This window comes from Natator depressus, chromosome 1 (genome assembly GCF_965152275.1).
Source record: "Natator depressus isolate rNatDep1 chromosome 1, rNatDep2.hap1, whole genome shotgun sequence".
Classification (NCBI taxonomy): Eukaryota; Metazoa; Chordata; order Testudines; family Cheloniidae; genus Natator; species Natator depressus.
Window position 1 is genome coordinate 224134842 of NC_134234.1, and position 21092 is coordinate 224155933.

Sequence of the window (21092 nt, forward strand, 5' to 3'; positions counted from 1 at the left end):
AAGGAGAAGTTTGTGCCTGGTGCACTCCAGCTGCCTCATCCACTGGGTCGGAAAGGCTTTGCTTTGTCTGCCTTATCCTGATCCAGGAGCTGGTTCCTCGAGAGTTCCCCACCAGCAGGAAGTCTGACAGCCAGGCTGCAAATGTCTTGAAGGATGAAACAAAAATTAAGAGAGCCCGTCAGCAACCAGAGGCAGTTACATCAGGTCAGCAGCCTGGCACAGGGAAGCCATAAGCAGGACCAGCTGAATCTACCATTGGCAGAGCATGGAGTGGCTGAAAAGGCCATTTGTGTGTATGCCCTCCCATGGTGCAGGTCTCATCAGTCCCACTCTTATCCGCTCCCGTCAGGGGTCCTTTCCTTAGCCCTAAGGGAAGTCCGGAATTCTGCATGGAGAGGAGAAGAAAGGAATCTCCCTCAGGAAGAAATTCCCTCTTAGGCTACAGAGCTCTTGGATTTGGCATGAAAAATGCCTTTACTGTAGAGGCTGCCATCTTGTAAGCCCCAGGAAATGGCTGCAGTGTCCCTTACAGGGATTCTGTTCACACTCAAAAGGGCAAAGATAAAGAGATGTCTGTTAATGGAAGAGTTTTGCAGGGCTCTTCATCTGACTCAGGTTCCTAGTCTCACCTCCCCTAAGGAGTAAAAATTAAAGGAGAAAGGGGTTCAAGAAATCACCTCAAACTTAGGAGAATACTGGCCTGTTTTTCTATGGACAGCAGTTCCTCTGACTGATCACCAGAGAGTGCCAGAGCTAATGGCTCTTCACAAGATTTTAAATGTGGAAAGAAAGCATGGTAAAAGGAATATAAACTATTTACATCTGGTTCTTTTTCATCTTCCTCCTCCATTTCATTATGACCATTGCCCCCCCCCCACTAGAAAATCCAACCTAAGTCCAAGAGAGAAATAAAGAAGTCAAGGATCATCTTCACAGGAGGAAAGTTAATTCAGTCTCAGAGTCTTTGCTGCAGGATGAAGTGAAGCAAGAGGATCTTTTGCCAACTGAATTATTTGAGTTGGATGAGCTAGTGAGAAAAAAATGGTGGTGGAAGAGGAGACTACTAGTACAGAAATTACAAAAGTTTTTTCCCCAACTTGTTCAAAATCTGAACCACCCGTTCCCCTTTGTGTCTTTTGGGGAAAGTAATTAAGGCTGAATGGGAAGCACCAGCAAAGTCTGTGAGATTGTCCAGGCATGCAAAAAAATATTCTATAACATGCACCATTAGCAAAAAAGCAGATTGTGTCTCTTCCCACAGTGGACAGAGCAGTTTACTGAAACTAGTCAAAGACATTGCTATCCCAAAGGAGAGGGACTTTTTTTCCCCAAAAGAACCCAATGACTGCAGAATGGAAATATCACTGTGCCATAATGGGGCTGCATCTTCCTCTCTGAGGGCTTCTGCTGCAGCACCATGTTTTGCAAGAGCAGTACTCACCTAGACAGTTTGGCAGTCAGGGGTGCTAACTGCTAAGAAATCACTTCAGTTAGGTTCAGAGTTAATGAACATCTTAGTGCCTTCAGCATTCATAGCTGATGTAACCAGGGGTGCTTTTGAGGTTTTCAGCACATGCTATGGCTTCCAATGTGGCACTTCTGTTTAAGATTCTGGAAGGGCGACAGACAAATCAAAATCACATTAGCAGCTTCAAAATATTCAGAAGGTTGGTTATTTGAGGAGCCATTAAACAAAGTGGTACTGGAGTCTTCAGATAAATCAAAAAATACGTTACAAAACTCTCAACTCCAAATCTGGGAAAAGGGATAGCTGGCTTTATTTCAGGTCTAAATATTCTTTTTGTGGCTGTTCCTCTAAGTATGGAAGGTAAGACTACAACAAAAGCAAATAGAACAAGTCTAAGCCTGGAAAGGAGAGAGACCAGTCTTCCTGCAGTGTTTCCAACACTAGAAACAATCCATGGCTACAGTCAGGAGAGTTCTGACGAACAGCACCTAAGGGGAAGACTGTTAAAAATTCAAGGACCAATGGTCTGTCTCCACACTGGACAGATGGGTGCTGAATGTGGTTTGACAGGAGTACATCATAGAATTTCGAAAGACTCTGAATAATAATTTTCTCTCTTCTCCAGTATCTTCAAATCTGCAAAATAGGTGTGATCTGTAGTCTTTAGTATATTATCTTTCAGGAATCTGTGTAGTAGAGAGAGTTCCCAAGGCAGAGATGTTCTCTGGCCACTACTCAGTTTTTGTTTCTGGTACCCAAGAAGTCTGGGGAGGACAGAGAAGTATTGGAGACCAGATTCAGTCTGGAGATCTTTAAGTCCATAATGGTGACCATCTGCCAGAGGGATTACCTCACATCAGTCAATTTGAAGGAGACCTATCTTCATATGCCAGTTCACCAGGTGCACAGGAGATTTCTGTGATTCACTCATGGGACTGATCATTTTCAATACAAAGTGTTGCCTTTTGTATTGTTATCTGCGCCTCAAGCGTTCACAGAAGTCCTCAGTGTTCTGGTTGCTATTCTCAGGCAAACGGGGATACAAATATACTCTTTACTAGACAACATTCTAATCAGAATCCTGTCCAAAGAGAGATCCACTCAAGCAACAGTCCAAACGTTGCAACAGCATGGATTATAGTAAATTTTGGAAAGAGTCATCTTCAGCCATCTCAGTGCCTCATTCATCCTGGAGTGTTGATAGACTCAGAGGCCCATAAAATCTTTGTCAGCCAAAATACAGGGCAAGATCAGATCAGCAGTTACCCTTTTGAGGGCATCCTAGGCACCCTAATGAGTGTTTTAGGGATGATCATGTCATAATGAGTTTTGTAGGAATAGTGCCAGGGGCAAGAATGAATGTGAGGACTCTCCAGAGTTTATTTCCTGCTGTCCCTTCCCTGCTGTTTTCTGACTTTTCCATCTCAGAAAGTGAGCATTCTATCACTCGTATTGAAATCCCAGGATTGGTGGATGAGCCCAGATTGATTCCAGGAAGGATGGCCATGGCAGAGCCAGAGAGATCTTTCATAACAATAAATGCCAGTCTGGAAGGATGGGGAGCATTCTCTGAGAAGTCGGTGGCTGTAGGGACATGGTTCTTCTTGGAACTAAAGAAGAGCGGACATTTTCTAGAGACAAGGGCAATAAAGTATGCTGTTCAGCAACGCCTCAGCATTACCGAATGGTGGTCTTCTGGTAATGGCAGACAATGTCAGTGATGGCATACATAAACCATTGAGTGGAAGGGGAGAGGACTTAGGTTAAGGGATCTACAAAAGGAACAGTATCATTGCTGCAGTGGGCAGAGGCTCATCTACAGTCTATCAGGGCCTTGCATATCAAGGGCATCCATCCAACAGTGGGCACCAGAGCTCACTCAGAACGTGGGCAGAGAAGGGGCATTGAAATCTGTAAAACTGCAACTTGGTCATCCATGTAAACATTGACTAAGTTTTACAAGATGGATACTCCTCTTCAGATGATGCAGCCTTTGACAGGTGAGTCTTGCATGCTGTGGTGATTCCTTTGGGTAAGGGAATCCTTTCTCTGTGATATAATATTCTCTCCCTAGGAATTTTTGTCATTGCTGAGAATATCCCACACTGAGGATCTGTGGACCTATCCCTGAGAGAGAATGGGAAAATTTGTGGCAGCTTACCTGAAAATTTTCCCTTCTTCAAACAGATCTGGCCCTCCCTGAAAAAGGCTGACCTGTTTTAAACTCATGCTTACAGTTTTCTGCAGTAGTTAACATTTTCTTGTTATTTGTAATGGTCTCTTGTTGAATATTTTTTGCAAGATGAGAGATTTGGGTTTTTTAATTTCATAGTCCACAGGACCTAGCTATGGAAGCATCTTGAAACTGAGGTGGTCTACTGAAGGTGGGGACAAGTCCCTCGTCAGCTGTCCACCTAGCTTTGTTTCTGCCCCCTGCAGGTACAGACAGGCAATGACCCATTGTCAATCTTTGGCTCTTTCCCTTCAAAGAAGGGAAACTTTTTTCAGGTAAGCAACCATGAATTCTCCCAGTTTGAGGAAGTTACTGCTAAAGTAAAATTTGTGACAAACCTCTGGAAAATATCTGTATTCAGTTCTGTCAAAAGCCTTCTCCATCTCCAAGGAAGTCAGCTAAGCCTGGGGGCCTCTAAAATGCCTAAAACAGGGATGTGAGGCAAGTATCTGCTGTTGAGCCGTGAGGAGCAGCTGAAGATAAGACATTCTGATGCCCTGAGAAGAAGAGTGTACAGGCAAGACACACAAATTTAAGACAGAAGCCTAACATTTATCTTCAATAGGAGAATGGAGCAGTCAGAGCCAGAGACTTCATGGTTTTAGTATGAAAGAAATAGCTAAACTATGAGATCAGTATGTTATTTGTATTTGTAAAATTCAGTCAGTTTCATTTCAGGTTATTTAAATTTGGTGGGGGGAAGGGGGCAGACTGAGTGGGCAACAGTTGTAGCACTGCTTGTGCCACATAACACATCCCTTTATATACGTCAAACATTCATATTCTGCGATAGAGTACTCCTGGAACCTTGGAGTTTTATGTCACCAGACTGGATTGGATATCATCTCTGTCACCACGGCTGCTACTCTGAAACCAATCTTATACCAGAAATTTCTTTAGATGAAAGTATATAACCCCTTTCTTCTAATAGAGCTACGACACTAATGGGAAGTTTTGTCAAAACCCTATGGTCCCTGCAACTTATTCACAAATTAGTTTTCACTAACTTAAGGATAGAAGCTGTTGTTTTATATGGTTCTCAAGAAGTTCAAGGAGTTATTAAAAGGGACATCCCATTTTAGTATTTATTTTGCTATCTGTCATCTTATGCTGAGTAGGAAAGGTTAGCCCAGTCTGTTCGATTTAATTGCTAGAATTAGTATTGTGCTACATCTATCTGTAGAGTGGTGTCATCTTTTGAAGGAATCTCTCTCCTTTTATGTGCTTTGTATACTGGAGCTCATGTGCACAGAAACCTTGCTTATGGTAGTATCCTTCTCCTTCTATTAAGAAGAATATCAACTCCAATTTGTCCCCAGAGTCTCTTTATCTCTCATCCTTTGTTTGCCTTGTACATAGTTTGTTTACAGTAGTTAGTCAGTAAGTAGGTGTTAAGTAGTGTTAGTAAACTAGAGTCCCAGTGGTGTCTTAGCCCCAGGCGGGGCATGCACCAGTCTCCAGGTTTTAAGCCTTGTTCTGCCTGCAACAGACCTTGACCCATTAGCAACCCCCATAGCAGCTGCCTAAGGTGCTTGGGGAAGTTGCATGTAAAGGACAAGTGTCGTATTTGCAAGAATTTTTGTCCTAGAACTCAAAAGGAGCACAACCACCTACATCCCTTCCGGTCAGCCTGGTTGCGAGTTACCTCAGACCGCTGGGTGTTTGGCATTGTATCTCTGGGCTACACACTGCAATTCTTTCCCACCCTGCAGGGTGGTACAAATCCTGACAGACAACACCGCCGTGTTTTACATCAACAAGCAAGGCAGAGTCCGATCGTTAGCCCTCTGCCAACAAGCTCTCCATTTCTGGGACTTCTGTGTGCAGCATGCCATTCATCTTGTTGCTGTGCACCTTCCCAGGGCCAGAAACGTGTTAGCAGATCACCTCAGCAGGTCCTTCTCTTCTTGCCACAAGTGATCACACTGACCACCTCTGGATGGAGTGATCTTCCAAAGGTGTGGACCCCTCTTTCCCCCCCCCCCCCCCCCCCCAGCGGTGGACTTGTTTGTGTCCTGACAGAGCATGAAGTGCCATGTGTTCTGCTCAACTCAGGGGATCAACATAGGCTCCCTGCCAGACATCTCTTTGCTCTAGTGGTCAGGGGGCTCTGATGTATGCCTTCCCACCAGTGCCCTTAATCCACAGAGTCTTCATGAAGATCAAACAGGACAAAGTGAAGGTAATCCTGATAGCCCCAGCTTGGTCTTGCCTGCATGGGTTCAGCATGCTGTTGGACCTTTCAGTGGCCACCCCGCTGCAGCTGCCTCTCTGGCCAGATCTGCTGTCCCAGAACCACGGGAATCTTCTGCACCCAAACTTCGCAGCGCTGAATCTGACAGCCTGGCTGCTACATGGTTGAATGCAGAACAGGAGTACTCAGTCCATTATCCAGCAGGTCCTGTTGGGTAGCAGAAAGCCCTCCACCAGGGTGACCTACCTGGCCAAATGGAAAAGGTTCTGGAGTTTGGACCAGGGTATCCACCCCGAGCAGGCCTTGCTGCAGTCATTGTTGGACTATCTTCTGCATCTCAAGCTCCAGGGCCTATTTCTTTCATCGATTTTAAGGTCCACTTGTCCACTATTTTGGCCTTCCATCCTCCGTTCCAGGGCAGGTTGGTCTTTGCTCACGACATGATGGTCCTTTTTTTTGAAAGGTCTGGAGTGACTCTATCCCCACATTCCCTCCTTAGGACCTGAATCTCATGCTGTCGCAACTCATGGGTCCCCCCTTTGAGCTTTTGGCTTCCTGCTTCATCCTTCTACTCTCCTGGAAGGCTTCTTTCTTGGGGGCAATAATGTCTGTCTGCAGGGTCTCTGAGATTAGGATGCTTACCTTGGAGCCACCCTGTATGGTATTTTACAAGGACAAGGTCCAGCTGTGACCGCACCCAGCTTTTCTGCCCAAGGTAGTTTTGCAGTTTCATACAAGCCAGGACATATACTTACCCATGTTCTTTCCAAAATCTCGTAAGTCAGAAGAGGAGTGCAAATTGCGCTCTCTGGATGTCAGGAGAGCTATAGCCTTTTACATCGAAAGGACTCAGTTGTTCCATAAGTCGACGCAGTTGTTCATTGCAGCGGCGGACAGGATGAAAGGTCTTCCAGTGTCTGCCTAGAGACTTTCATCATGGATCACCGCCTGCATCTGTTTCTGTTATGATCTGGCGAAAGTGCCTCCACTGGTGATTGTAACCGCCCTCTTGACTAGGGCGCAAGCCTCGTCAGCAGCCTTCCTGGCCCAAGTGCCTATTCATGATATTGGCAGGGCCGCTACCTGGTCATGCATCTGCATATTTACATCTCATTAGGCACTTACCCAGCAGGCCCAACACAATGCTGGCTTCAGTAAAGCAGTGTTGCAAGCCGCATGACTGTGAACTCCGAGCCCACCTCAGTGGAATACTGCTTGTGAGTCACCTAGAATGGAATTGACATGAGCAAGCACTTGAAGAAGAAAAAAACGTTACCTACCTTTTTGTACCGGTTGTTCTTCAAGGTGTGTTGCTCATGTCCATTCTATTACCCGCCCTCCTACTCCTTTGTCGGAGTTGTCAGCAAGAAGGAACTGAGAGGGCGTAGGGCCGGCGGCGCCTAATATACCGATGCGTGAGCACAGCATCCAAGAGGGCACCACTGCCAACCCTACGGGTACTACTAAGGCAAAAATCTCCGACAAATGTGCACATGGGTACACGCACTCCTAGAATGGAAAGGACATAAACAATACATCCCAAACAAGAATTACGAAAGACAGGTAACTGTTTAACACTTTGCATGGGTGCTATTCGTTTTGTAACAGCCTATAAATATGAAAATTACTTCATTTACTTTATTGTCCAAGTAAAATGAAAATAAACAATGAAAAGTACACTGAGATTTTTTTTAAGTGCGTCTTTAATAATCTGAAATGATATTGGTAACAAAGATAAGGAACAGTGTTGAAAATATGACTAAGATGACAGTCTGCCTTAAATGATGGTTCTTTGATTATGATGTCTGTCATATCCCAAAGGTTTCACAAGATTTTTCAAGAACCACATTTTTAAAAATATCTCTCTTAAATACAAATACAGTTATCAACTACAAATCAACCAAAATGTCAAATTTTTAAACTTTAAAATACAAACAATAGCAACCCTAAGCTAAACATTTCATGTGTTTCAGTATTAACAAAATATTGGGGCATGTGTTTCAGGCATTCCTCAGTCCCGAGAACCCTGAGGAACCATATCTAGAAGGCATTAGCTATAACTGTGTGGCTCCTGGAAAACGCTTTATGCCAATGGACAACTTGTCAGGAGGTGAAAAATCTGTGGCCGCACTGGCTCTTGTGTTTGCAATACACAGGTAATATGGTGAAATAAATTTTACAATACCATCTTTTTACTAATCTTTGAGCATCAGTGGTGTGGAAACAAATGTAGCATAGTATTATCAGAAGGCAGTTTGAACATTTATGTCTAAAAATGTATTTTACATTCCTATTCTGTTCTTGGCCTTACTATTTCTTGGTCAAAATTTTATGGAACAAGCTAAAATCCCAAAATATTAGTATATCTATATAAAAGTAATTGACTCTCTCTTTTTTAAGTTTCCGCCCTGCCCCTTTCTTTATTTTGGATGAAGTGGATGCTGCACTGGATAACACAAACATTGGCAAAGTAAGTTATTCCTTCTGTTCTCTGAAATTAATTTACAGATAATCTAATGATATAGTGGTATTCTTTTGCAGAAGGGTAGTTGTTTAATTTAGGGAGGGACAAAGAGAGAAGTTCAGTAATTCTCTATTAGCATAAATCAAAACAGACTGCATGAGGGACAAATTTAAGAATTTTTTGAGTGATGATTCCTGTGTGTATTCCACATGTGGGTACACGTGCACTGTGGGACCGTCTGGAAATTTTTAGTAAGCAGTGCCCATTGGTCCGCACATGCACACAGGTATGTTAGAGTTACTGTTGTTGTCATGGGGTGCTCCACTCACCACCGGTCTGGCGCCGCCTCCTCTCGGGATTAGCTTGAGGCTGACACCCCCATCCATGGTTTGCATGACGTCGCTCTGTCTCTGATCTGCAGCTCTTCTTCCAAAACCCTCAGTATCTCTTCTGTGACTCAGCCCTCTGGCTAGGTCACTCAGTGAGTCCCTTTCTGGGGTAAAAGGTCCAACAGGGCCTATTTGCAGCCCTGTCTTTGGGCTCAGTTCACACAGTCCTTAAACAGTCCAACAGGGCCTATCCCAGTACCCTGATCTCTCTCTCTCTCTCTGCAGCCCTCCCTGGGCTTGCTCTGGCATCTGTCCCTTTAGTCCTGACCCCAGCTTTCCAGCTGGGTCAGTCTCGGTTCAGCCCCCTTCCAGGGTAATACAATTTCCAGTACAGGCCTTACTTGGGCCTGTTTAAACTCCCCAGTGGCTGTTGGGGGGACACAGGCCCACCCACTGCTCCAGGTCCTGACCCAGGGACGCTACAAATAGCAGCCCCATGCTGCTTCCTTTAGCCTTGTTGCTATTTCCTGGGCCACTTCCCACATATCTGGCTTCCCCCCGTCTCTGGGTTTGCCAGCCTGCCAACTCCCTCCACTCAGGGAGTGAATACAGCCTGTCTGTAGTCCTTTCTAGCTGCCCCTCCATTGCCAGCTACCTGCTTTCTGCCCAGCTGAGTCTGGCCAAAAAACCCTGCCTCTTCCTGCCCAGCTGAGTCTGCTTTCACTCATTCCTTCCTCCCCAGCTCCACCTCCAGGTGAACCCTTGTGGAGTTAATTAACCTGTCTAGCCAACTTAATCCCTTTTACTCTTCTGTGATGTGGATACCTCATCTCAGTTGTATTGCATTAAAAAAGAAATTCCAGATAGATTTTTTTTTTTTAATCTACCCTTAACTCTACCCATTGAGCCAGAGTATGGTAGGGGTCCGAGACGTATAGTGATGAAATATAATAATATGCTGAATATATAGCCACAACTGTAATTTTAATGTACAAATAAATACTTGAAGATCTTAATGGAAGTGTATGACATGAGATTAATCTGTGAATTGTTGACATCATGATCTGTTCAGCAAGCCTCCAGTTTAGGGTCTCTAACCATCAGGCCCTACTTGGCAGATACAGTTTCAACCTGTGGGACTCCATTGGCAAGTTTGAAGAGAGCCTCCCACGGGATTGGGCGGAGAAGTTCGCCACTCTAATAGATGAAGGCAAGGTGGTAGCCGGGGTGTCCTCCAGATGGCCTGGGATGCTACGGACTTGGCGTCCAGGATGGTCGTCATCTCTGCAATAGCCATGAGGCATAGCTTCTGGTTACAGACCTCCGGGCTGTCCCAGGAGATGCAATCCACCCTCCAGGACCTCCCTTTTAAGGGAACCGGGCTCTTCTTGGAGTTAACCAATGCTAGGCTCTACAGTCGTAAAGACTCCTGGACCGTTCCTTGGGTCTACATACTCCTCAGCAGGCCAAAAAGCTGTTTTGCCCCCCTGCCACCTCTGCAGTCATTGAGGTCTTGGGGTTCCCCTCAATCTGGCTCCTACAAAAAGGACAAAGACGGGTTTTAAGCGATGCCACCGGTTGTCATCTTGTCAACCTGCCCATCCTGGTTCTTCCAAGGACCAAGGCAGCCAAAAGCAGTCATTTTGAGGATGCGCCTAAGGACTATGCCCCAGTCATTGCACCGGATCCGTTCCCCGTCCACCTCTGCCCTTTTCGGTCGGCCTGGTCCCATATCACCTTGGACCACTGGGTGCTTGACACTGTCTCATCAGGCTATACCCTGCAGTTTGTAGGCTACCAACCCTTCCATCCCCCTTCCCTGTCCCTCTTCAGGGACCCTTCTCATGAGCAACTCCTCATTCAGGAGGTCAAAAACCTCCTGCACCTAGGGGCATGGAAGGAAGAGGATTCTACTCCTGCTACTTCCTCATTCCAAAGGCAAAGAGGGGCCTCAGACCTATTCTAGATCTGCATTGCCTCAACAGGTCTCTCAAAATGTTGAAATTTCATATGGTCTCCCTGACCTTCATCATCCCGTGCCTGGATCCAGGAGCCTGGTATGTTGCCGTCAATTTAAAAGATGCGTACTTCCATATTCCCGGGGCACCAGCATTTCCTCTGTTTCACACTGGGCCAGCGCCATTGCCAATTCACAGCGATGCTCCTTGGGCTCTCATCGGCTCCAAGAGTGTTCACCAAGTGTATAGCTCCAGTGGCCGCTTATCTGTGATGTCTCGGGGGTCCAAATGTACCAATACCTCGACGATTGGTTGCTAAGGGGCCGGTCCTCGGATCAGGTGCAGAGGCATCTCACACTCGTCTGTTCCACCTGCCACAACCTGGGCCTAATAATAAATGACAAGGAGTTAACCCCCACTCCAGTGCAACACATAGAGTTCATTGCAGCCATACTCAACTCCACTTGGGCCAGGGTCTTCCTCCCTGAGATTCTGTTCTGAGCCACGGTAGACCTCATCTCATTTCTGCATGCTCACCACTGCCCACACCTGCCCGAGACTGCTGGGTCACATGGGAGCATGTACTTACATGGTTTGGCACATGTGACTCCACCTCAGGCCCCTAGTGGCATGGCTGGCATTGGTCTGTGTCCACAACCAGTACAGTATGGCATACACCTGCTGGCCATCAGCACATTTCATCTGCTGGTAGACACCTGCTCTGCACTTTCCCATCCAGTCACCATCCACTTCCTATAAGGATGTGATTCTTTGAGTCTTCTCTCCAGAGACAAAACATATAGCACTCTGCAACTTGAATCTTGTTGGATCAACTCTTACTAAATAACCGTTTCTGCCCCTGGCATCGTACTCTCTGTTACATCTCTAAGAAGGTAACGGAGGAGTCGGGGAGCTAGAGGTGCTCATGGCTGACCTTTCCTATTGAGTTTTCCACAAGGACTAGGTATCCATGAGACTACATCCGAAGTTCCACCCTCAGGTGGTGTCAGAGACTATAGCTGATGTGAAAGTCTATCTACCTGTGTGTGTTACCTTAAACAGAAAAGGTGGGTGAGGTAATATCTGTTATTAGACCAACTTCTGTTGGTGAGAGAGACAAGCTTTCAAGCTACATTGAGCTCTTCTCTCAAACGTGACGAAGAGGTCAGTGTAGCTACAAGCTTGTTTCTCTCCATCTAAAGTTGGTCCAGTAAAAGATATTCCCTCACCCACCTGGTCTCTCTAATATCCTGGGACCGACACTGCATTTTACCTTAAACCTCATTCTAGCAGGGAAGAGGCAGCATGACACTTGCTGGACATGCGTAGGGCTCTTGCCTTTTACCTGCAGAGGAAGAGAGATTTTCAGAAGTCTCCTAGTCTTCTTGTATTATTCATGGAACAACTGAGAGGTCATTTGCTCCCAGATACTGTTGAAGTGGAATTGAGGGTGTATTCTATTAAGTGCGGTGTCAGAGCACACTTAACTAGAGCTTAAGCAGCATTGGTAGGTTTCCTTTTCCTTTCCTACTACTGACATCTGCAGAGCAGCAATTTGGAGTTTGGTTCTTATCTTTGCGAGACATTTATGCACAAGTGCAGGGGTTCTCAAACTTCATTGCACCGCAACCCCCTTTTGACAACAAAAATTACTACCCTGATTCCTGCCACCCCAGGTGGGGGGGGCCAAAGCCCCACTGCCCCTGGGGGGGAGGGGGAAACCTGGAACCCAAGGGACTTCAGCCGCAGGCTGGGGGCCTGTAACCTCAGCCCCACTGCCCAAGGCTGAAGCCCTCAGACTTCGGCCCTAGACAGTGGGGCCTGGGCTTTGGCTTTGGCTCCTGGCCCCAGCAAATCTAAGCCAGCCCTGGCGACCCCATTAAAATGGGACCCACTTGGGGTTCTGACCTGCAGTTTGAGAGCCACTGCAACTAGTGCAAGCAGCTACTGCTGCAGCTTCTCTAGGCAGAGCTGTTCTGTAATCTGTGTCATAGTACTCCAGGCATACACCTCCATTTAAAGTGACGCTGCTTATGAATCAGCTGAAGTGCATTATACTTGGAGACAATCACTCAAAGAAAGGGGTTATTCACCGTGTAGTCACTTGAGTTCTTCAAGATGTGTTGTCCCTATGTGTAGTACACTACCTACCCTCCTTCCTTGCTGCCTAGTTTCCCCCTACTGGGAACTGGTGATAGAGAAGGAACAACAATGGCAGCAGTCCAGCAGCCCCCTTTCTCCATTTGGTGTGGAACATGAGGAGAGCCGGAGAGCACGCACAAACCACACACACTGCTAGGGGAAAATCTCTGATCCTGAGTATTTGGAGCACATGCACAACCTGAAGTGCACTACACATAGGGACAACATATCTTGAAGAACTCAAGTTACTACAAGATGTAGCCTTATTAATTTCTGGATTAATATATTGATTGGTTTTATATTAATCACAGTGACTTGGGTGAAGAGTTCAGCCTCCTAAATGACTACAGTCTCAGGATTAGCAGGGTGAGATTCATCATTAGGAATATCATTAGCCTTGGAGACTCTAGGAACACATGGGAAACAATGACCACAGCTGATGTACTTACAAATTCTCAACTGTCCTTCTATTAAAATCTTACTAACCTGATATCAAAAACACTGTAACAGGCAAGAAAGGTATAACATAGCATGTCTAGTCCTAATACTGGTATCACTTACATTTCCTGGTAGGGATGAAGTGTGAACCATTATTCTCTTCACTGTCATAGTCACCAGTGATTGCCATCCTGGCGTCTCCTTCCCCCAAGGCACTAAGGCGAGGATACAGCCTTTATAATGTGTTACGCTGATGCGCTCTGTTCCATGTATAAGGGTTTCAGCCCCTTTTCCTTATGTGGGTTTCCACACCCCACTAATTTCAGGGTGTTTTGTTTTTTCATAGGCTAACACCTTAGTTATCTTTATTCTCATTAACTAAGTTACTGTAGCAACTTGAGGTTATTAAAGAATCCCCCTGAAATGTTACTATCTGGCATCTTGCGATATTAACTGGCACATTGCAGCATATTTTCCAGTCTGTTGTTGCATAGTTTCCATAACATCAGCCCTTTACACATTAGGATATAGAGGTGAAATATAAATATTAATTAAATATACCTAAGATGTTTTATTCTTGGCTATAACGATGAGTTACCCTTTCATATTCTATGAAGGTTTGCAAATACAAATCTTAAGAAGCTAAAACTGTTTTAGGCATTTGAGACAAAAAAAGGGTTTCAAAGGAGAGGTGTTAGAAGTATTCGATATCTTCTGTAAAACACATCACAACCATAAATGTTCTCCTCTTGAAGAATAAAGTCTTTAGCTTGTTTGTAAAAGAAATCTGTGTCAATAAGGATATTTTTAGAATTCTTTGTGAGAGTTTAAAATGAAAGAGGAGGAGTAAACAGATCTACTTTATGACTTTGTTTATAGCTATAGCACCACATCCTAAGCATCACTCCTCTTTGGAATATCCTGAATAGAAAACATCCTCACATTCTCTTTGTAAAATTTTAGAAAGAGATGTGGTTGACTAAGTTTGTTTTCTTGTGATAAAGACCATGTGTATACCAGAGCAGTGTCCTGTACTTTGAGAAGAGGCTCATTGGTTGTTTGCCTTTTGATCTAATAGTTCCTAGATTTACAACTTATCATTTGTAGTACATTTTACAGCTTTCAATTAAATATTATCAAATATTCTCTGCAAAGCATCAGTCACAATAACCGTTCTGTACATGTTTGAAAATGTAGCATAAAAGAAAATAATGTAACATATTTATTAAAGCAAAACGGAAGTTAAACTGCATTCCAGTTAGTGTAAACTTACTGGGAGGTAAATATGGAATTATGGCTAATGAAGTGTCATCCTCTTTGACACTTGGTGCCTGTCACTACTTGGCAAAAAGCAGAGACTTCCTAGGAATTTCTTTAATAATAGTTAGGGCCCTGCAAAATTCACGGCCATGAAAAATGCGTCACTGACCATGCAATCTGGTCCCCAGCATGAGAAATGTGGTCTTTTGTGTGCTTTTTACCCTATGCTATACAGATTTCATGGGGGAGACCAGCATTTATCAAATTGGGGGTCCTGACCCAGAAGGAAGTCGCAGGGGGATCACAAGGTTATTTTTGGGGGGGAGGAGTTGCAGTATTGCCACCCTTAAGTCTGAGCTGCCTTCAGAGCTGGGCAGCTGGAGAGCAGTGGCTGTTGGCCAGCGCCCCACCAGCAGCAATGCAGAAGAAAGGGTGACAATATCACACCATGCCATACTTACTTCTGCGCTGCTGCTGGTGGGGGCTCTGTCTTCAGAGCTGGGATCCTGGCCGGCAGCCAGGGCTCTCCAGGTGCCTAGTTCTGAAGGCTGCGCCGCTGCTGCCAGCAGTAGCACAGAAGTAAGGGTAGCAGTACTGCAACTCCCCCTACAGTGACCTTGTGACCTTCCCACAACTCCTTTTTGCATCAGGCCCACGACAGTTACAACACTGAAATTTCAGATTTAAATAGTTGAAATCATGAAATTTGCAATTTTTAAAATCCTATAACCATGAAATTGACCAAAGTGGACCATGAATTTGGTAGGGCCCGAAATAATCGTGTAATAATTTCATACAATAAGCAACCAAAAAACCCACTAAACCCTAAGCATGTGAGCTATCATTCTCTAAGTGAGTGTATGAAAATAATTGTCGCAAAATTCAGTCAGAGCAGTCAAGATTGTAATTATGTAAAATTCATTAATAACTATTTTGTATCAATATTGAGGTCTACTCAAACTCTTCTCATTGCTTCAGTTTCCTCAACTGTAAATGGTGATCTTACCTGCCATGGGAAAGACCTGAGACACCTTCAAATGACGGGACCTTTATATATTTGCCAGTGTTTTGAGTTTTCAAATTACAGAAAATAATGTTTGGAAATACTTAAAGCATATTTTTTCTATGTACTTTTTGCATTTGAACAGATTAGTATATATACAGTACTTATTGGGATCCAAAGAGTTTGGGGAAGGTCTGGTTAGTGGCAACTTCTTGGAGATCTTCTGCTTTAATAAGGCTAGAGGGCTTTAAATTGAAAATTAAAAGAAGAAACTTTCCTTAACTTTAAGGGCGTATAATACTAACTCCTTATAAAAGTTGAAAACTAGTCAGGTTTTAAAATCTTCAGTTCAAAATAATTTCAACAACTATGCCTACTTATGACATAGCAGATAAAAATGTACACATAGAAGTGTGATTTAAAAAATGTTGCTTCTAATTTTCATTTAGGATTTTATCTTCTGTTGTGGTATGAAGTCTTTTTCATTCGCCTCAAATTATAAATTTAGCTCTGTGCAGTAACACTTTACAGCTAGTGAAAACCATTTTCTGCCACATAAAACAGCACAGTAATATGCATTTGTAATCTGCATCATATTATGTAACTGGTAACAAGCTGTAAAATTTATGGCTTATACATGGAAATCCACCTAACTTAAAAGCATTGTCAAGTAAAATGCCTTACGTTAACTTTAGAAATGTGACATTTCTAAAGTGGATTGTTTTCATATACATGTTTAAAAGGGCCAAACCTGTGGGGTCATACTGTGAACCTACATCATGTACAGTGTCTTGCTTGGCCAGTTATATTCCCCCTTTTACCCTGCCCAATTCATTTATGAATTCTGTCTACTGAGTAATTCATTCCTTTTCCCATTGTTCCCTAATTAATTGTGACTTAAATCTGACAGAACCCACTTATCCTAAAATGTGTGGCTTTTCTTCAAAGGTATCAAGCTTCATCAAAGAGCAGGCACAGGAACAGTGTCAGATGATCGTTATTTCTCTAAAGGAGGAGTTTTATTCCAGAGCAGATGCATTAATTGGAGTCTGTCCAGAGGTACAAATAATTTTTATTCTTTGTGTCTTGATTTCAATCAAATTAAATTCATATGGCGGTTAAACTATAGAAAAAAAAATTCCAGCTGCAGCCAATTATTTCTTAAGAAATAACCCCCCCCCCCTTAATGTTCATTTAAAAAAAATTCTCTAATAACTGTATCAAGAGCTAAATGATTCAAATGCATTGTTTGCCATTCAGGAATAGTCATTGGTAATTGTTTAATAGCGTTCCAGAACAAGTGATTTATAGTTAAGTGGTCCTTCTGGTAACTGCATCATCTTATAGGTAATGCTTATTTTTAATATATATGCTTGTAAACTGATTTGATTCTTCCTCCTTTCAGCAAGATGATTACATGTTTAGTCAGGTACTGACTCTGGATCTTACTGTGTATCCAGACACTGATGACAGTGAACGAAAAGAGCAGCACAGATACAGTTCCACATTGGAATAAAACATGAAAGTTTCAGGGCCATCTGTGAATAACAAAATTGTGATTCCTACAGCCACCTTTATGACAAGTTTGTAAGCTTTTTGAATATTGCTTTTAAATGTTCTTGTACAGAAGTCAAAGAATTTAGCTTCATAACTCAAAGCCGTTACTTAGAATTTGGAGAAGAATAAATGATTGTATGTATTGACCTAGTTTTGTTTAGGGTTTTATGGAGTACATGTTCCTGTTGTGTTACAAATTCAAAATAAGCTTTCGAAAGACACTACTGAAATTGGTAAATTCTAGTAACTAGTGCCTAATCTCTTTAAGTATGTTCTTGTTGGTTAGCATTAAGATAAACTATTAGGTCCCATTAACATAAAAACTGATGAATGATTAACTTTTTGAATATGGATGTTATGTTAAATTCATATGACTGCTGTCAAAAAATGCAAACCTCATATGTTAAAGGTAACTTTTTGATGTTAAAATATTGAGAATTAAAATGTTGGAAAAAATCTTGAAATGTACAGCATTTTTTACTTTTTATCAGGAAGATTCTCACTACAAGGTTTCAGATGTGGTTAGGTTAAATATAAAGATACAAGTTCTAGTAGCTTAATTTTTTTTAAACTGTATAGATTAGAAGGGAAGGAGACATTTTCTGTTTCCAATGCTTGTAAAAGACCAACTTTACATTTCTCCTGAAATTGAATCCAGAGCTTCCTGTGAGGCCCAGGAACTGATGAAAGAGGCTAGATGCATATTACATGGCCATGTTTGCTGTTCATTGCCAAGCCACAAAGAGGTATACAGCTTCCCCTCTCCCCCAGTCAAAACTGTTCCTTGGTGAGTTCCCCCCCTGCCTTTCAGCAAACAGCCAGCCAGCACAGATGGAAGACAAGGTATATTAATCACAACACTTTATGGCCAGATTGCAATACCCTTACTCATAATGTCCAATGAACAATATTATCTTCCACCTTGTCTCTAAAATCCTCAGTAAATACACAAGTTTCCATTTTTAAAAAATTATATAAATACATGTAAATTAATTTCTACAGTAGCATTAGTAGAGCCAGATGCATCATTTAATGAACGTCTAGGTTTATGGCCTATTTCCTCCGCTTGGGAATCCAGACTTAGTCTTATTCAAAACAGGATTTCAAAGCAAGTTACTTTTTGATTAACTGAATGCATCACACCGAACCGTCACATTCTAGGTATATCCCTTTCAACTATATGTTTCCCTGAGCCAGTTGCAAGTCAGTCCTTATAAGATAACTGAAACATGCATAGTCTACTGGCAGTAGAATACATGTTGAAGAAATCCCACACACAGCCATAATGGGCCACACAGCAACTCTGCTTTTAATGTGCATACATGGAACTATAAGAGATCCCATCACTACTGCGATGTGCATTTTTCACAGTGCAGTTGTATGGCACTATAGGCAAGAATGGCTGTTTTACAAGTTGCAATTTTCAGTCGTGTTTAGACTTGAAGAGTCTCCAGTGCTACCTGTTTTAAAAAATGCAAAATTAATTTTACTTGTGATTTAAAAACACTTCACATCACATCAGATCGATCCTAAATTTGTGTGTGTGTGTGTGTGTGTGTGTGTGTGCGTGCGCGTGCACGCGCGCAGTGGGAAGACAGTGGGAAGGTAGTGTTGCTCATGGGAAAACTAAAAGACAAGTTAAATAGGTTATATCTGAGGAACGAACTGAATGGATGAGATGCTCAGATACTATGATGATAGGGACCATAAAAGTACCATAGAACAGAGTTCAATAAAAGTTTATTGCAGTAATTTTAACCTATGACTGCTGTGTTAAAACAACCTCAAAACTATACTGTGCTCCCAGCAGCCTCAGGAAAATAGATGCAAAAATGACAGCCTAATCTAGCCACTTAATCAGCCATCAGTATCTGATTGATTCTAATTAAAGAATCCATTATTTTTTTAACACTTTAGAATTTCATTTAAAGAAATCTGTTTGCTCCAGGACAACACAATTTTGGGAGAAACTAACAAGTTTTACAGGACAACCCCTCAGAAAAATCCAAGCTCTCACAATAGAATTTAAATTTGGTAGTCTAAGGACAGGATTCAGCAAGGGTCTTAAGCATGTTTTCCTTTAAGCATATGGAGTAGTCACACTGGCTGCAGTGGAAGTGGTTAAAACTTGATGAGCTGGGGGTTGTAGCAGTTCTCTACCACACATAATTTAGTGGACTGCTTTAACTATGCAACAGTGAAAACATCCCTGTAATCACTACTTGAAATACCAAAAGCATGTCCTGTCCTTGAAACAAACTGAAATATTTTCATTCCAATGTGAAGTGAATCCCAGTCAATAAAGAACAGCCTGTATGCTGCTGTTGGCAATTTTCATTTATATCCTCATTTCCCCCAATGTTAATTGATACTAAAAGGTACCAGATGACAAGTGAAAACTGAAATATTCATAGTACAGTTGTATAGGTCAGGTATTTGGGCTTTATAAAACATGAAGATGGTGCATGCTCCAAGGAGCTTATAGTTCAAGGTTCAGATCCTGTAAGTAGCTTTGTGCTGACAGCCCTCTGGGCATATGGAGCTTAACAGACTCAGTGAAAGGTGCAGGGGCATAGAGCAGCTTGGAAGAGGAACCAGGAATAAGAAAGTAGATGGAAAAAGGGGGTTGGTGGGGAAGAAATAAAACATGCAAGCAAGTTGTCTGAATAACAACAGCCACACAAGGTGCTATTCTTGTTTGCAGTTCTCAAAAATAAAATTAATTTCAACCTTTCTACTTAGTGTCTCTTTATAGGCTGTGCCAGTTTCACTTTCAAGTGTTTAAACCCCACCCTTCTCTAACTTTTAGTTTAGGTATACTTAACACTGCCTTTTTCTGGTGGTGTGGAAATGAATCCTTGTCTATATTTTTCAAACTTTTACTTTAACCTTAGAAACTAACATTCTGACTGTAACCTAACAGCTTTTAGCTCACATTCTACCCCCAGCTACTCCCTGCTCTTGACTGAGACTAGTTCACTTTGGGAGAGAAAAAAAATTGCTAAGAGCAGCAGCCTACTACGGTGTGTGAAGGTAAACTCTTAATGCCATTCCAAGTTGTTGTTGTTGCCAGGAAGCAGGCCTGTTACAGTCAATGCCAGGTAGAGAAAGTCACTGAAATTCTGGAGTAGTGAGAGCCCAGTTCTCTGCTTCCCCCTCCAGCGGTCCTGCGCAGTTGCCCTGCACTTGGGTTTCAAACTTCTTTACAACGCCCAGGTCATCAGCAGAGGTATCAACTGACGAGAACCAAAAAAAAGAAGTTGTAAATAAGTCACTCATAGATTTGTAATAAACTGACTATTACCCAATCCAGTTAGTATTTAAACTGGCTTGCAACCACTTACACCCCCTGGAAATGTATTGAGAGATTTTGAACTTTTTAATCCACTTTAGCCCTGGAAATAATTAGCTCTGAAAACTTTTCAGAGATTGTTTTTAAGCATCTTGGAGTTTTAAGATTTTATTTATTAGGGGGTGAGAATACCATTAGCTGCTTGTTTGACTCTCTTAGAAAGATCCAGGTCATTTTCTCCTAACTTTCTCTTTGCACAGTCGACACATGAAGTCCCTGCAAAACAGATAACTTGAATTAAAAAAAAAATTTATGCACAGCTGTATTAAAATCCTTCTTGTATTATTTTTAAACACATTATTTCAAGCATCACATATTAAGCTACACACAAGTAGTATTGGTCCAGCTGGAAGCTCTTATATTTGGGTTTTGTAACCAAAGATCCTGCCTTCTGTTGTGCAGTGAGTGACACTGTACTCCTTAAAGGAGTACTTGTGGCACCTTAGAGACTAACCAATTTATTTTGGCTTGTGGACAATCGGTGCTCCCTCATTTTCCAAGCAAGACTTTTTAAAAACACCTGTTGCTTTACAATGTACTGCTAGCAGGTAGAGCTGTTCAGAGAACTGATTACCTCCAACTCCCCACTATTTCACCTCCACTTTAGCAGGTAGTTCCTCCAGGTGAGTGGTTTTCAAACTGCAGGTCACAACCCAGTACTGGGTCACGGCGGCTCTGGTTAGCACAGCCGACC

At 42.8% G+C, this 21092-nt stretch overlaps 2 protein-coding genes across 3 annotated transcripts in view; one reads left to right on the top strand and one right to left on the bottom strand.

Moving 5' to 3' along the window:
- The window catches only part of SMC1B (structural maintenance of chromosomes 1B), a 57453-nt gene extending 40204 nt beyond the window's left edge, over window positions 1-17249 (top strand). The window contains exons 22-25 of the mRNA XM_074936455.1: window positions 7900-8051; window positions 8296-8365; window positions 16438-16548; window positions 16895-17249. Coding sequence (XP_074792556.1) covers window positions 7900-8051; window positions 8296-8365; window positions 16438-16548; window positions 16895-17005 — 444 coding nt within the window. The 3' untranslated portion in view covers window positions 17006-17249. The remainder of the gene's footprint in view (window positions 1-7899; window positions 8052-8295; window positions 8366-16437; window positions 16549-16894) is intronic.
- FAM118A (family with sequence similarity 118 member A) overlaps window positions 16370-21092 on the bottom strand; it is a 34338-nt gene continuing 29615 nt past the window's right edge. Inside the window, exons 7-8 of one of the 2 annotated variants that reach the window (XM_074936474.1) lie at window positions 20531-20614; window positions 16370-20282 (exon numbers count right to left, since the gene is read on the bottom strand). In XM_074936474.1, the coding sequence (XP_074792575.1) occupies window positions 20158-20282; window positions 20531-20614 (209 nt within the window). In that variant the 3' untranslated portion in view covers window positions 16370-20157. The remainder of the gene's footprint in view (window positions 20283-20530; window positions 20615-21092) is intronic. The other variant, XM_074936468.1, reaches the window with a different exon arrangement.